Source organism: Corvus hawaiiensis, chromosome 19 (assembly GCF_020740725.1).
Source record: "Corvus hawaiiensis isolate bCorHaw1 chromosome 19, bCorHaw1.pri.cur, whole genome shotgun sequence".
In the NCBI taxonomy this organism is placed as follows: domain Eukaryota; kingdom Metazoa; phylum Chordata; class Aves; order Passeriformes; family Corvidae; genus Corvus; species Corvus hawaiiensis.
This window is the reverse complement of record NC_063231.1, coordinates 9,587,846-9,603,260: the sequence shown is the minus strand read 5'-3', so window position 1 is coordinate 9,603,260 and position 15,415 is coordinate 9,587,846. Positions and strand designations below refer to the sequence as shown.

The 15,415-nt window shown below is 49.2% G+C and overlaps 1 protein-coding gene across 2 annotated transcripts; it reads left to right on the top strand.

Moving 5' to 3' along the window:
• The first annotated feature begins 399 nt into the window (after positions 1–399).
• On the top strand, positions 400–14,099 carry WDR45B (WD repeat domain 45B). Of its 2 annotated transcripts, XM_048324044.1 has the most exons (10): positions 404–679; positions 5,232–5,306; positions 7,047–7,148; positions 7,743–7,830; positions 8,358–8,452; positions 8,736–8,926; positions 10,734–10,819; positions 11,598–11,699; positions 12,193–12,314; positions 12,610–14,099. In XM_048324044.1, exons 1-10 carry the CDS (start codon positions 613–615, stop codon positions 12,714–12,716), a joined length of 1,035 nt encoding a protein of 344 aa, XP_048180001.1. In that variant the 5' UTR covers positions 404–612; the 3' UTR covers positions 12,717–14,099. The 2 variants fall into 2 exon arrangements, with proteins under 2 accessions (XP_048180002.1, XP_048180001.1); XM_048324045.1 differs by lacking the exon at positions 11,598–11,699 and having other exon boundaries at positions 400–679.
• Positions 14,100–15,415: the final 1,316 nt, after the last annotated feature.

The window sequence follows — 15,415 nt, the reverse complement described above, 5'->3', positions numbered from 1 at the left end:
CAGTCTCGGTGTCTCCCGGGGGTCACTCCCGGTGTCTCCCGGCGGTCAGTCCCGGTGTCTCCCGGGGGTCACTCCCGCTCTCTCCCGGCGGTCAGTCCCGGTGTCTCCCGGGGGTCACTCCCGCTCTCTCCCGGCGGTCAGTCCCGGTGTCTCCCGGGGGTCACTCCCGGTGTCTCCCGGCGGTCAGTCCCGGTGTCTCCCGGCGGTCAGTCCCGGTGTCTCCCGGGGGTCAGTCCCGCTCTCTCCCGGCGGTCAGTCCCGGTCAGTTCCCGGCCATCCCCGCCGCTGCCGCGCCGCGCCGCTCGACTACTCGGCGCTCCTGTCGCCGGTGGCTGGCTGGGCTCTGCGCTCGGCAGCGGCGCCTGGCGGGCCGGAAGCAGCCGCCGGCCTGTCCGCCTCGGCCCGGCGGGACTCGGCCGGACTCGGCTCTGCTCAGCCCGGCCCGGCCGGACCCGGTCCGGCTCGGCTCCGGCGAGCCCGGCTGGACTCGCCTCGGCTCGGGCGGGCTTGGCCCGGCTCGGCTCGGCCCGGTTCGGGCTCCCGCGGCGGGGCTGAGGCGGGCGGGCGCCGCCATGGTGTGAGGGGCGGGGGCGAAGGGGCCGAGCCGGAGCCATGAACCTGCTCCCGGCCAACCCGCACGGCAACGGGCTGCTCTACGCCGGCTTCAACCAGGACCACGGTGAGCCTGCGGGCCCGGGCAGCCGGGTGGTGCCGCGGAGGGGCGGCGGTGCAGAGCCGGGGCCGGGCTGGGTCGGGCTGGGCTGGGCTGGGCCGGGCCGGGGCTGGGGCTGCCGCGGCTCCCGGCCCATCATTGCGGGGTCCCGCTGGCGTCCCGAGGCTGCAGCTTCCGTAGGGGATGCCCCAGGTACGGCGGCTGTAGCTGCTGCAAGGAGCCGGGAAGGCCGCTGGCAGCAGGAGGATTTAGTGGTTCTCCCGTTGTTTCAGCACTGGTGCGGTCGTGTGTGTGCCCAGCGCTTCGGAGAGTTGGGTGGGTGGGAGGGGGGGAGAGGAGAGGAGAAGGAGCAGGACCAGGCTTGTTGGGGATTGCTGCAGTTGGCTGCCCCCTCTGTGTGGCCCCGTCAGGCTCCTCAAAGCCTGTGCTTCAGGGGCTTCTTTGGGAACTGCCCACAGTTCAGCCCTTTCTCAGTGTAAGTATTCCACATTCAAAATCAGTGGTGTAACTGCTTTTTTCTTTCGTTTTACCTCGTTTGTATTTTAAAAATTGTGGTTAACACTACTAATCACACTGGCAGGCAAGCACTGATACACAGACCCCTGTGAATCTCCACTGCACCCTTGGCTTATCTTTTCCCTTTGTTAGAGGGGAAGGCCTGCTCCAGAAGGGGGGTGCATGTGCCTCATCCTGATTTTGCAAGACAAAAATAGCACCAGTCTTATGAGTAAGTGTCATTTTTGCGGGATAAAGAGTAGAAGCTCATCATTTTGTAACATCCTTTTGCCTTGACAAATAATATTCTTGCTTAAGACTCTTGCAGCTCTGTCGTTGTAGACTGCAGCTGTTGCTGACGCTGTTGAAGCTGTGTGTAAACACGAGTTATTCTGTTGATTTTAGTCAAACATCTCTGATGACATCTTGGCAATAGCACACCAAGCAGGTAATGAGGTGTGAGCATCTTGGCAGCTCTCTTCCTGCTATTCCATAGACTGGAAAAGAATAGAACAGTCTGTTTTTCAGCAGCTCTGCACTTATTTTCATCTTGCCTCTGCAATGGAGATGGAAAAAGATTTTTGAGGACGAGCTTCATTTCAGATCTGCAGGGTCTGTAACGGAGCAGTGGTATTTGGTGCTTGGCTTGTAGAGCTGTGTAAGAAGAAAAGTTTCTCTTTTATTGCAGAATGCCTTAAGATCATCATTTTAGTGTAAAACTTGTTTGTTGCAAAGGCTTCCTTAAGTTCCGTAGCAATAAATGCAAGATAAACCCCTTTTTTGAATAATGTCACATCCAAAGCACCTTGAGGAATTTGTCTTGGGAATCTGTGAGCTGGCAGTATTCCTGTCCTGTCCTACCTCACCTGGCCAGGCAATTGAGTGATGACAAAAAACACGAATTAAAAAACCAATTGGCTTCTGTTTGGCAGCTCCTGGAGCTGTTCCTGTTAGGAGTGATGACGTTGCACTGCAGGTAACACAATGACTTTTTATCAGTTTAGGGCTCTTCTAAAGTGCTGAAGGGCAGGTGATATTTGGCCACCCAAAGGAGAGCAGAGAGGAGGGAAAGCTCCCTGCTTCCTTCTTCTGCCGGGAATAGAGTGTGAGTCACTTGGGTGCCGAAGCTCACAAGTGTGGGTGTCTGCATGTACTGTCACAATAACCTAATTTCTTAGTAATTTAACACTGGCCAATCCCACAAGGATGGGAGAGCAGGAGGAATCATCGAAGAAGTCTCTCTGGGGCTGAATCTCCCTGACTAGCAAGTGATAAAAAAGCTGTGGTTGTTCTGCCATGAGCCTCCCTCACTCTGAATTGAGTGATGCTGGTTTTATATCAGGTGCCTTTGCTACTTTTAGGCTTTAAATTAAAAAAATAAAGAAACAATGTAACACAAGGAAATTGAACTTGTCAGTTGTTTAAAGTCAGAATATTCTGATTTTAGCTTCTCAATTTCGAGACTGTGAGCTCCTGATTTCAGATTCTTTTCTAATGCTTTGAGAAGGACACTAAAGTGCTCTTCAGAAATGAAGGAACAAAACATCGTAATAAATGGCCATACCTGTAAATTGCTGACACGATTCTCTGATGTCACTGTTGCAGCCTAAAGCTGGTTTGAAAACCGAGGTGTGGGTTTGTTTTGGTGTTGAAACACTTGACTTATGTATTTAGTCTCCTCCAGTGGGCTGGAATGCTTTGCTGTAGTACCCTGCAGTGTTGGTAGCGTTCTGTGCTCTTGACCTTAGACAGCATTAGTGGGGGCAAGGAAAACCACCATGGCAGAAACTCTGCTGGACATCATCGCTTCCCTGGACTCCACTACTGCCACTGCGGGACCTCAGGCCCTAAATCCTGCAGGTTTCTCTGTGCCAACATGCCATATTCAGCTTGTGGCATCTTCTAGGCTGGTCATTAATTTAACCCTTCCTTTTTCTGCAGATTTGGAGGAACAAAACTTATTCTTGGCCTCACTGGCACTGGCGGCAAATAGCACTTTTACTGTAGGAACAAGCACGACTGTGGGTCAGGGAAATAACTCTGTAATCTGTACTTTTTTTAAAAAAAAAAGGATCTGAGTTATCTTTTGTCAGTGGCTTTTCAGCTCATCTGTCCCTGCTTGAAACAAGAGGTACACTTCCCATGGAAGGAAATGAACCTAAGGAACTGTTCCTTTCTCTGTCAGCCCCTTCCAGCTCTCTCACACAGAAGGGCTTATAAGCTGTAGCCATCAAAGTTGTGATTCCACTGGTAACAGGAGTCAGTCAGATGGGAATCACCAAGCTTCAAAGCTGCTCCTGTGACCTGGAATTGAAGGAGGAACAGGAGTCTTCCTGTATGGCTTTTTTTCTTGTTTGACTCAGGGGTTGCCGTGCATGAGAGCTTCATATCTCTGTGGGTAGTGATCGACCATGTGGGGAATTTCACTGTTACTCACATCACCACGTTCTGGTGTGTTGTCTTCAGTTAAAAATGTGGATATTCCCAAGGCATTAAAGCAGCCCACGTCTTAGTCATGAGGTTGGTCCTGCAGAAAGCTGTAGTGGCACTGCAGGAAGTGTAAAGTATGTGTTTGATTGCATCAGGAATGCTTCATTTGGGTTGTTAGGAGTTTCTGGGATTAGCACAACTCAAACCTTACAGCGCTTTCTTACTACGGAACAGCTGCAGCATCCCTTCCCTTTGACTTTTCTGGAAATACAATATGGGATTAGAAAACTGTTGCTGGAAAATAATTATATGGATCAGCTATGAGGAATAGATCTGTTCTCATCCTGTACAGCAGTGCTTTATATAGAGGGGAAGGTTTCCATTGCAGTTTGCTCCCTGGCTGTCGCGGTAGCGTCCTGCCCGGGGCGGCAGCTCGGTCGTGCTGCGAGTTCACGGCAGCACACACAGAGCCGGCTGCCAGAGGGAACCAACACTGAGAGGGAAGGAGACAAAGTGAACCGGGTTCCATCAAAGCCTATTTCAATATGGTTGCTAATCTTGTTATAATTATTACATTCACGTTAGCCACTTACAAGATCTCCACTACTGCCACTGCAGGACCTCAGGGTGAAGCTGTACCTGGGAGTCTTTTGGGTTAAGGACATAGGTTTTTGTGTTTTGTTTTCTTCCCCCACATGCCCTGTGATTGTTGGAGTATTGAGTTTGGGGAAGGGTTGTGTTTAGACAGAGCTCCTCAGCTTTTATTTGAGGGGTTCAAATCATTGCAGTACATAAGAATAGAACCAGAGTAACTGGAACTTATGTTCCAGTACCTCAGAGATCTTTACCTGGATTTTTGGTACAGTGCACAAAAATTGTGAGCAACCAACCTGTCATCAGGCTGCTGCCAGTGACAGCAGCTTCATGGTGACTTGTCATTGCTCTGACTTCATAGTGGCATTTCTTTGTACCAGTGCCTGTGTTCACCTGTTAGCAGGGAAAGGAGCAGGACAAGGGACTGGCAGTTTAATAGATTCTGCTAAGGAAGCACATGCATGCTTCTGCATGAAAAAGTAGCTACAATTATTTTCCAGAGTGTTTTAATCTGGCTTCTGCTTATGTCCTGGGTTACACTTCAGCTATTGGCATATAATTATTGGCATGGTACAGCAGTCAGCTCTCGTTAGCACAGTTGGAAAAGCTGTTTGATGAGCACTGTGCTCTGGAAACATCCACAGCAGAGTCATAATCATGAAGTGAATTTGGATCTATTAAGAAAGGAAGGAGCTTGCTTCATAACTGTTGGACCATAAACATTAAAGTGCTGGTTTCCTGCACTCTGGAGTGCATGGGACAGGATCCAGCTAGGTTGGGAATTTGTTTCCTTTCCTTCTATTATTTTCTTACCTGCCTAAAACCAATACCAAGACATTTCCACCAGGCCAGCATAGAGGACAACTTCTCTGAAAGATTTTCACTTGCCATCACTAGCAGAGCCTGTGAATGCTCTTCAGCTTGAGTGTAACCGTGCAGTTGTTGAGTAATGCTTTCCTAACCCTCTGGCTCTTGCTTCCTTCTTGAGTGTATCTGGCAATTACTATATATGTGTATATCTATGTGCTTTTTACCACAGGATGCTTTGCATGTGGAATGGAAAATGGATTCCGAGTTTATAATGCAGATCCACTCAAAGAAAAAGAGAAACAAGGTAAACACTTACTTACTACACCATGCTGCTCTGTGTTGGAAGCTCAGCCTCCTCATTTTTTTACTGACTGATTCTTGCTCAGCTTTCACTCTTCCATCCCTGCAAGGCTTTGAATAAAGCCTCAGGAAAGGCTGCTCCTGCTGGTCCCACAGGGACTCTCACTCGTGCCATTGCCCGGTAAAACGTCTCTGTGCTGTTAATTTGCACAATTGGCTGATGAGGAGTTGTGTTTGCTGTTGCTAATGTTTGTAGCCCCGAGTAGGAGAGGCATTTCCTGGGTATTTACGAGCAGGAGGAGTCGCTCCCTGCAGCGGTGTTGTGGACCCAATCAGAAGTTGTTCTGTTCTTGTGTGGTGATCTGGATGATCCAGTGTGGCAGTAAGACTCCAGGCTTTTTCCTGGAGATCTGAGTGTAACATTTCTCATACTCAAGAGTATTGTCTGCAAGAGCACTGAGAGCTCAGACCTTTAATGCTCTAAATCTTACCTTCTATGTATGCTTTAAAAATTTGGGAGGATCTGAATGTGGTAAAGCTACTCCTGTGTCTTAACAGAAGTCAGGAGATGAGCTGTGTTAACAGTGGAGCTTTTTACGAGGAAGCAAACAACTCAGCAAAACTGAGTCAAAATATGGGAAACTGAAACTGAGCCATGTCATTCTAGCCCTAAATATAGGAAGTGAGCTGCTAAACAGGTTTCCCAGCACTTTCAGCCTGTGGTGATAAAAGGGATTTAATAAGAGGAAAAATGTACTTAAACTAGCAATTCCTATGAAATCAGGCACACTTCCACTTGCTGCTGCTGTAAGGATTTTAGTCACTGTTCACATGGCCAAAGCTGACGAACTATTTTCTGCTCTTAACAGTAAATTCTTCTGTAAGCAACATGCCTTGGGACTGTCACTTGTGACAGTGTGCTCAAAGAGTCAGGATTTAGCCTGAAGTCCTGTGGAGTTCCTTGTCAAAACTCTCCCTGCCAGTAGCTCTGCATGGAGATGCTTCCAGGACTCCTGTGGTGAAAAGTTTCTTATGAGTCAGATTGCCTTTTCCCTGTGGATTCTGAGAGCTCACAGTGAACTGGCTGCGTAGGTACACAGAGATCCTGTTCATTGTTTCTGTAGCTTTAAACCTGCCCAAGATACTCCCAGCTGGAGCTTGTCCATTTGATTTTCTCTGTAACCCAGTATGAAACCAAGTCTTGTTGCAACCGCAGCTTGTGTGTCTTACATCCAGGAGTTCCAAGAAATTCCCATCCAAGCATTGCCTGTCAGACCGGTACAGCACTGTGTTCAGTGCTCTATCATAGATTCAGAACGCATTACACATTCTTAAATTGTTTCAGGTTATCAGTTGTAAATATTGTAGACCTTTTTGTCACAGTGATAACACCTCTTCATAGCAGAATGTGCTGTCCTGCTTTAATGGAGTCAAGAGGAGGATCTGGTGCAGAAGGGGGTAGTGTTCAAGTACAACTCTTGAGGAAGGAAACAGAACTCAGAAGTGCTGTTGAAGAAACCACAAAGGCTTGTATGAAATCCAGGGCTTTACTGCTCCAGTATGAAGAACCTTCAAGGAATTTACATTCTCTGGTTTTTAAGGGCAGCCAGGGTAGGAAGATGCTGTTCTTCTCAGGTGCCTGAGAAATGTGCTGCATAACACGAGCTTTTGTTGTAACAGTGGTAAAAATGAGATGGCAATTTAACAGGTTCTGACAGTTTTAAATAAAACATTTGTCTTCCAGAGTTTCTAGAAGGTGGTGTCGGCCATGTCGAAATGTTGTTTCGTTGCAACTATTTAGCACTAGTAGGTGGAGGAAAAAAGCCGAAGTACCCACCCAACAAAGGTGAGCTGGAGGGATGGACTCCGCAAACGTCTGCCTTGCCCCTGTGTGACACTGCCCAGAGAGCTCCCACACCCAGGGCCATGAGCTGATGTCCTGAAGGTCGGGTGAAGGGGATGTTGCAGCAGGTTTAAGTCACCGTGGTGCAGTGAGTTGCATCACTGCTGTTGCAGTGCTAACAGGCTGGTACCTGCAGTGACTGCTCTCCAAGGCCTGCTGACCTTCTCACAGTGAACTCTGCAAGGAGCAGGAAGCTCTCTGCCTGGCAAGCTTTGTAGGAAAAATGTACTACCCTTTTCAACTTCTGCATGATTTCTTTTATAACCCTCAGAGCAAACAAAAAAGCTGCTTTTCTTTAGAAAAATGTATCTTTATTGTCAGTTTTTGTGGTTGGAGTTGACCAGCTCCTGCCTGCATGAATTGTAGTGAATGAGGGGGTTGATACGTAGTGGCTCAATGCCTTCTGGTTAGCAAGATGCCTGACTGCAGCTGCTTAGCCATTGGGTGAACCTGCTGGGGAACTACAAGCTGTTATAAGGGAGCTGTGGATCTTTGAATATGCCTTGATGGTCTAATGCAATCTCTGCACTGTTCTAGTCATGATCTGGGATGACCTGAAGAAGAAGACTGTCATTGAGATAGAGTTCTCCACAGAAGTCAAAGCGGTGAAGCTGCGAAGGGACAGGTGGGTACAGCAGAGGGGCCCAAACACCCAGCTTGGCTTTGTGCTCCTACTTGTTTCCAGCTGCTCGTAAAAAGGAAAAGATCCTGCTGTAACACCAGCAATTGCAGGTAAAACAGGCTTTTGGGGCCAAAGCATGAGGTGTAAACAGGCCACAGTTTATGTATACTGGTGTGTGAAGCCTTGGTGAAAAGCTTACAAGACTTTATGGTCCCCTAATATAGGGGAATATTCTCCTGTGGCTCCTGCTGGTTCTCTAGGTATGGAGGAGTGTGAAGAGAATTCCAGCAGATCCCTAGAGCAAGAGCAGCTGTGAACAGCTGGAGTCTGTGTATGCGTGGGTGGAGGGGCTGGATAAAAGTGCTTTGCAGGCTTATCATTGCATGGCTGCTGAAGGCTGGGAGAGTCTTGCGGGGGAGGGCAGGAAGAACATTGCTGTTAAATCAGTAGAAAGCCTTTGCAGGTCTGAGTGAATGTTTGTGTCCCTGTTTTACCCTCCCCAAGTCACAGGAACTTCTGGTTTGTTTCAGAATTGTGGTTGTCTTGGACTCGATGATTAAAGTTTTCACATTCACACACAATCCCCACCAGCTGCACGTCTTTGAAACCTGCTACAACCCTAAAGGTTAGTTGTACCTGTGGGCTGGAGAATGGAAGGAAGTTTATTGTGTTCTTGCCATGCCATTTATCTTCAGCTGCCTCAGTCACTTCTTTAGAAGTCATTAAACACTTACTGCACTGCAGATGATGTTTTGGGATACTGCACTAGCCATTAAAATGAGATTCTGATTTATTCCATGGGTGTTTGCTTATTCTGAAACTACCAGTATTTTAGAAACTTACGTTTGAAACGTTGATTAGGTAATGGAAATGGTCCAATTTTTTTTTTTTTTTTTTTTGTCTTTCAGGTCTCTGTGTCCTTTGTCCAAATAGTAATAATTCTCTTCTTGCATTTCCTGGAACACACACTGGGCACGTGCAGATTGTGGATCTGGCTAACACGGAGAAGCCTCCTGTGGACATCCCAGCTCACGAAGGAGTCTTGAGCTGTATCGCTTTAAACCTGCAGGGAACAAGAATTGCAACAGCATCAGAAAAAGTAAGAATGATGTCCCCTGCCTCTGACTTACTGTGTGTTCTAGTGTAGTGAGATAAAATAGCAAGTCACATCCTTTGGAGGAGAGACACAGAAATACCTTCTGGGAAGATTTGCCACTGAACTGTGCACTCCCAGTCTTTCTTTATCTTCACTGCTCCTCTGGGATGCCCAAACAGCTGACAGCCAAGGGCTGTGCCTGAGGTAGTATTTGTTTTAGCTGACTGTAGCAGTGATTCTTCAGTGACATTTGAACACAGCTTGGCCCAAGTAGTTCATGTCTTTGATGTGTTCTTCAATAGATACTGTTGATTTAAAAAAAAAAGTGGTGGAGGGGAAGCTTATTTGCATTCTTTCACCTTTATTATCTTCTGCCTAAATTCACTCCAAACCCACTGGCTAAAGAAATACTTGCAAATAGTTCAGTTGTACTGGCGGGCTCAGTTCTGCTCTGGCTTAGCCCCTGTTACAGGGCAGGATGGCATGAGCTGCCCCCCTCACACAGAAATGGAGTGTGTGGCCACGTGTTACATGGGCCTAAAGAGACAAGACACTGACAAGAACCTGAAGTTAGGATGCAGTACAGAGCCCTTGTGCTGGGCTGAGGCAGAGAGAGGCAAATGTGACAGACCTGCCTTCTCCCTGGGAACCACTGTGAGGCTGCCAGGGCATTCATCTCCCAAGGGAATGTCAGGCAGATGGACCCATCTCCCTGAGGCAAGCAGAGCTCTTGCTGCTTTCTTCCACTGAAATGAGTTTCTTAAGGACAAGCCAAATTAATCCAACAAGTTCCTGTTTCACATAGTTTCTACTGCCCAGCCTGTCACTCAAACAGTTTAAAAAAACAAAATGTATCCCAAGTCCCTCCTAAGCTTAATGACTGCATGTCTTCTAAACAGAGTTCTAAAGCTGCCAACTCCATTGCTAAATAGAACCATTATCTGCTGCGTTTGTATTAAACATTCCTTGTTTTGCATAGAGAAGAAGTTCAAACAGCTTTTATTTTCCAACTGAACTAGGAGTCTGGGCACAGTCAGCAAACATCTCAAGCCTGTCTCTTAAGTCAAAACTAAACTGGCTTTACCAAGTCTTTCTCTGCTGGGTTGTTACTTCCTGGTGTGTGACTGGAGAGCTGCCTCTGTTAACTGGGTGTGTAACAGGAGCTGCAGGTGATGAGGCACAACCCAGCATACACCCAGTCCTCATCAGAGGAAGGTACCCCTGATTCGTTGATCCCTTTATTTGAGACTCACTGGCTTGCTCTGCAGCTCTGCTGTCAAGCTGGGTTTACTCCAGCTGAAGGACAGTTTCCCAGTGCAGTGTTCCATCACCTGACTGGGGGGTGCCTCAGATTTGGATCAATACAAATCATGAGTGTGTGGTAACTCATTCTTCTAGATTATGTCAATTCAACCAATTTTAAGACAAGACCAGCCACAGCTTGATTATATTTAGTGGGAAAGAATTGCACAGCATCAATGAAAAATGGCGTAGTACTGAGGGGAGCATGGCAGAAGTGACGCACAGATCCTGGGCACACTCTGCACCAACCAGAGCCTTAGAACAGAACTGAAAGAGACTCCTGGGTCACTAAGTGACGAGATTGTACACTAAGGCATTATAACATTGTGGTGATGGTGTGTGGGGAAGCCAGTGTTCTTCCCCAAAATTAAGAGAGATTTGCAAATCTACCAAGAAGAAAACGCGAGCAGTGTGTGCAGGGGCATGCTGGTCAGACACAATTTTAGGATTCACAGATGTAAAGACAGTCTTCTGCCTTTCCTAATACAATGCTTGATTCCTTTCCAAGGGGACCCTCATAAGAATATTTGATACTTCATCAGGGCATTTAATCCAGGAGCTACGTCGAGGATCGCAAGCAGCCAATATATACTGGTACGTTCAGCTGCTTCTGCTGTGCCATCTCTGGGTCTGGCTGTGTGAGCCCCTCAGCCAGCACAGGATGGGTGTGGTATCCCCAGCACTCAGAGGTCCCAGAGCTACTCTGGGCCTCTGCGTCTCCCTCTGGGCTCACTGCTGGCAGGGGAAGGCAGGAGCTGGGAGCTCTGTGAAGCCTGGCACAGGTTACAGGACCAGGGACAGAGCTGTGGCTGCTGCCAGGCCGTGTCTCTGCTCAGCCCAGCTGGGAACTGGGGGATGCTGAACTTCCCGCTGACACGCAGGGAGTGCCCTGATGCACTTGAACGCTGCTCAGGGGCCTGGGGCGAGCTCGGGGGCAAGGGGAGCTTTATCACCGCATTCTGCTGCGCAGGGGAGCACCCAGGGCAGAGGTGGGGCTATTCCAGGAGCAGGGAGACTCTCTGCCCATTCCCCATGAAAACTCCCATTCCTGGGCTGAGCCCCACTGTGGGGTAGCAGTGTTGCACGTTTTGCCCGCTCCTCAGAGCAGGGCTCGTGCGTTTCCTTCTGCCAGAGTGACCCACGCCAGTGGTGGCCACGTCAGGGCTGCTGCTGCTGCCACTGCAGGCCCTGTTCCGAGTGCAGCCTGTTCATCCCAAAGCAGCCCTGGGTCGGGGGAGCCCCAGCTCCTCCCGAGGAGCTGTTACCACCCTGGCTGGCAGCTGCTGTGCACAACTGCAGCAGCAGAACTGTCTGTGCCAGGGCTGTGGGTCTGTCCCAGGAGAAATCCTGCAGCTGTCTGTGCTCTCTGCAGTATTAACTTCAACCAGGATGCTTCCCTCATCTGCGTCTCCAGTGACCACGGCACAGTCCACATTTTTGCTGCAGAAGACCCAAAAAGAAATAAGCAGTCAAGGTAGGGATGGAGCCGTTCTGAAGCCCTGGGGGGTCCTTGAGCTTTGAATTGCATTTAAAACCCTGGCCCTGTCACTCAGTAACAAAATCTCTACACTGCCAAGGTGGAAAAATTTATCTGCTGGGCTGGAGTGAAGCTGCAGATTTAGGACTCTCTAGTAACTGCCAAGTTCCTGCTGTCCTTTGTGGGGCTGTAGCATTTCAGTAGAGGGTCAGTGTAGGTTTTAATAGGGTTTAGCCCCTCACATACTTTGTGGACACTTTCCTCTACTAAAAATCAATTCTTCTGGCAGTTTTTGCAGTCACTTAAAGCCAGCAAGGTAGTTGTAGTGTCTCCCTTCCTGAGAAGGGGAATTACTCAGGTTATCTGATACTTACGTAAAGATAATAAAAAGCAGTGTGAACCCTGCACCTTGTTCAATCACTCCAGGAGCTCTGAATCCACTCCAGTCAACACCTTACCAACCTGTTAATGTGTTTGTTTTCTCTTTCAGTTTGGCCTCTGCCACCTTTCTCCCCAAATACTTCAGTTCCAAATGGAGTTTTTCCAAATTCCAGGTTCCCTCAGGCTCTCCGTGCATTTGTGCCTTTGGAACAGAGCCAAATGCTGTCATAGGTGAGTGATGGAGGCGTCCCCAGGTTCTGGCTGGAGAACCAGGCTTTGAACTGTGCTGGCTTGGAGGGAGGGAACACTCTGCTGAGACAGGGCTGTGTGTCCCTGTCAGCCAAGAGCTCTGGCTGCTCCCACTGCCCAGGGAGGGAGGCACAGGGCTGGCACAGCACGGGGCTCACAGGGCTGGTGGCCCAGGGTCCCTCCAGAGCACCTCTGTGAGCCTGAGGGGCAGGTTACGCTGGAGCTGAGGAAGGCGCCTCTGGCACAGCCCCACTGACCCTCCTTGTTTGTGTTGCAGCAATATGTGCAGATGGCAGCTACTACAAGTTCTTATTCAACCAAAAAGGGGAATGCTCAAGGGATGTGTACGCTCAGTTCCTAGAAATGACAGACGACAAGCTTTGACTGAGTGGAGGGGAGTGTACGGGTCAAAATCCTGCCTCGGCCACTCCGCACCTTTGAGGGACAGTATCTGAATGTCCAGTACTGATCCAGAAGTTCAGCAGAGCTCATGGAGAAGCCTGGCTCAACATGATCACAAGCAGCTCTGAAGTAGTGGACTACATATGTTTGTTCTCATTTCTGCAAGTATTCATCATTAAAATCTCTTTGGGTTACTGTCACCAACTCAAGTTTTCAAGATGTGGCTTTCAACAAGCTTGTGCCTATTGGGTTTCTCTTTAGTCTAAACTGTGACATGACTGTAGCTCCAACATGAGTGCCTGCCACAGGGAAAGCTCTGCGGGGGCTGTCCACACCTTTGGCCGGCCTTAGGAAAAGGGATGTGAAGCCAGAAGATTTTAGGCATTGCTTTACTTCCACTGCATGGCTGGGAGTGGGGGAACACTCTGGGTCATGCTTTCTCCACCAGCTTGGCCAGGAGCAGGAGTCCTGCCTCTCCCCTCCCCTGGCACAGCTGAGGGAACAAAGAGGTGACAAGGATGGAGCAAGGGGCACCTGTAGATTGACTCCTGCTTGTCCTCTGACCTGGTGCCCAGGGCTGGGTGGTGGTGGTGGTGTGGCCCTGCCCGTGCTGCTCCAGGTGAGGGATCAGCATTACCCGTCCAAGGTGCCAAACTGTGTGGAGCAGCTGGAGGCACCTTTAGGGAAGGGCTGACCCAGCTTCCCTCTCCTCTGTGAGCACAGCAAGCACCCAGGGCTCCTGTAGTTGTAGAGGTGATTCCTTCCATAAGCCAAGTCGGTACTGGTGTGACAGCTGTGAAACTGCTGCCAAACTGATGTAGGTGGGAGGCTGGAGAGTCCATGTACATGTCCACCACAAGAACTGAACAAGGTGGCAGGAAGTTCCGTGTCTGCAATGGCTTTAAACTTGCAAATTTGTCTTATTTTTTCCTTTGAGCTGTCGCATATTATTGCTCCTGGCCCAGGGACAGGTAGGTTAGACTGAACCCACTGACTTGTACACTCTTCCCCAAAAAATTGGTACCCTATTCCCTGGTGCCCTAAGGCACAAGCTCCTAACCCAGAACCTGAGATAGCCCCAAGTTTGGCATCTGTGGCACTAAACACTGGGGCAGGGAGGTCTTGCTCTCCTGAAAGCTAATTTCACAGATGCTTCAGCCCTGACACTCTGTGACTTCAGTTGCAAACTCTCTAACTTTGACAAATCCCTTTTAGTGTCATGTAACCTACTAAGGACTAACTTACCATGTTGATGTCAAGGTTGCATGTTGCTTTTATGCGTATTTAACCACAGGAATTGTTTTGCACACTTATTTGTACTATGTTATTTCTTTTAAATAAAAGTGACTAACTTTGCTGTATTCACTGATGGTCACAGCCACGGTTTCCATTGCTCCAGGCTTGGAGGAATAAACATGTGAGGCAATAGTGGTGGCTGGTGAAGGACAGGAGCTGAACCCGCTGTGTGAACAGGAGACAGGAGCACTGCCTGGGACATGTACCTTGTTATCTGCCCCAAAACAAGTCCAACTTCCCAGTGCAAACCAGTTCTTACCTCACCATTCACCCCCAGTGCTGGGCTGAGGCTCCTCACCCTCTAACAGCTGGACCAACAGGAGGAGTACCTGGAACCATCGTCTCCCCAGAGAAGGACACGATGGGAAGGCGCTGGGGCCCTTCCCCCAAGGGTGATGTAAATCCCCTCTCGCTGTGCAGATGGGAGCCAGTCCTGGTCCCATCACTGGGCCTCGCCTCAGAGCACCAGGAAACTCCTGCACTCCACCATCCAGCCTCCTGCACCTGCTCCAATGGCTTTGCTGGTCCTCAGCTGCTGCTGCACCAACCCCCTGCCCTCCCGTCCCAGTTACCCAAGAGCTGACAAGAGACTATGAACACATTTCCAGGGAAGATTTCAGCTCTACCGAGCTTGTAAAATTTTCCCTGAACAACTGCTCCAATGTGGCAGCAGGAATGAAAATAACACACCTGTGCAGGCAGCCAGTAGTGCTGCACTAACCCTGAAACACCCTAACACACACCTCAGATTTCTTGTGCTACCTGCAACTGGCTCTGATTAGGTACAGCTGCTTTACAGGGATCCAAATCCAGCAAAGGAATCAGTCTTCGCACCTGGCGCTGGCTCCAGGTTGCTCTGCCAGTGCTTCACGGCGTCGCTCGCTGCTGCGCCGCCTCCCGCAGGTGAATTTAACCAGCAGCTCTACAAGCAAATGAACAGTGCTCAGTCAGTCACTTCCTTGGAAAAGAAACAGTGCTGTGGGGTTTGTGGGCCCTGTAGCTGGCACTGACAGACTGGTGGTACCACACGGCCACGGGATCAACCCCAGCCCCCAGGAAAGCACAGAGCTTGCACAGCAAGTCTAAAACACAACTGTTCCTGGAACTCCACGTATTCCCACCCCCATCCACTCCTAAAGGACCGGGATTACCTTCTCTCCTCATTTTGCCATCTCTTTCCACAGTACGTGTGTCACAGTTCAGAATCCTGACAGGAAAACTAATGAGTTGGTGCACAAATTCTACAGTAATTCCAGGTATTTGCCAGCACAAACTGTGGAATACAAGGATTTCTTTCAGAACCTTTAGGTATTCACAGTAAAGGAGAAAATACACAATTAATCAGTGCAGTTGGAGATGTGAGACATCACCAGTTCTTACAGACA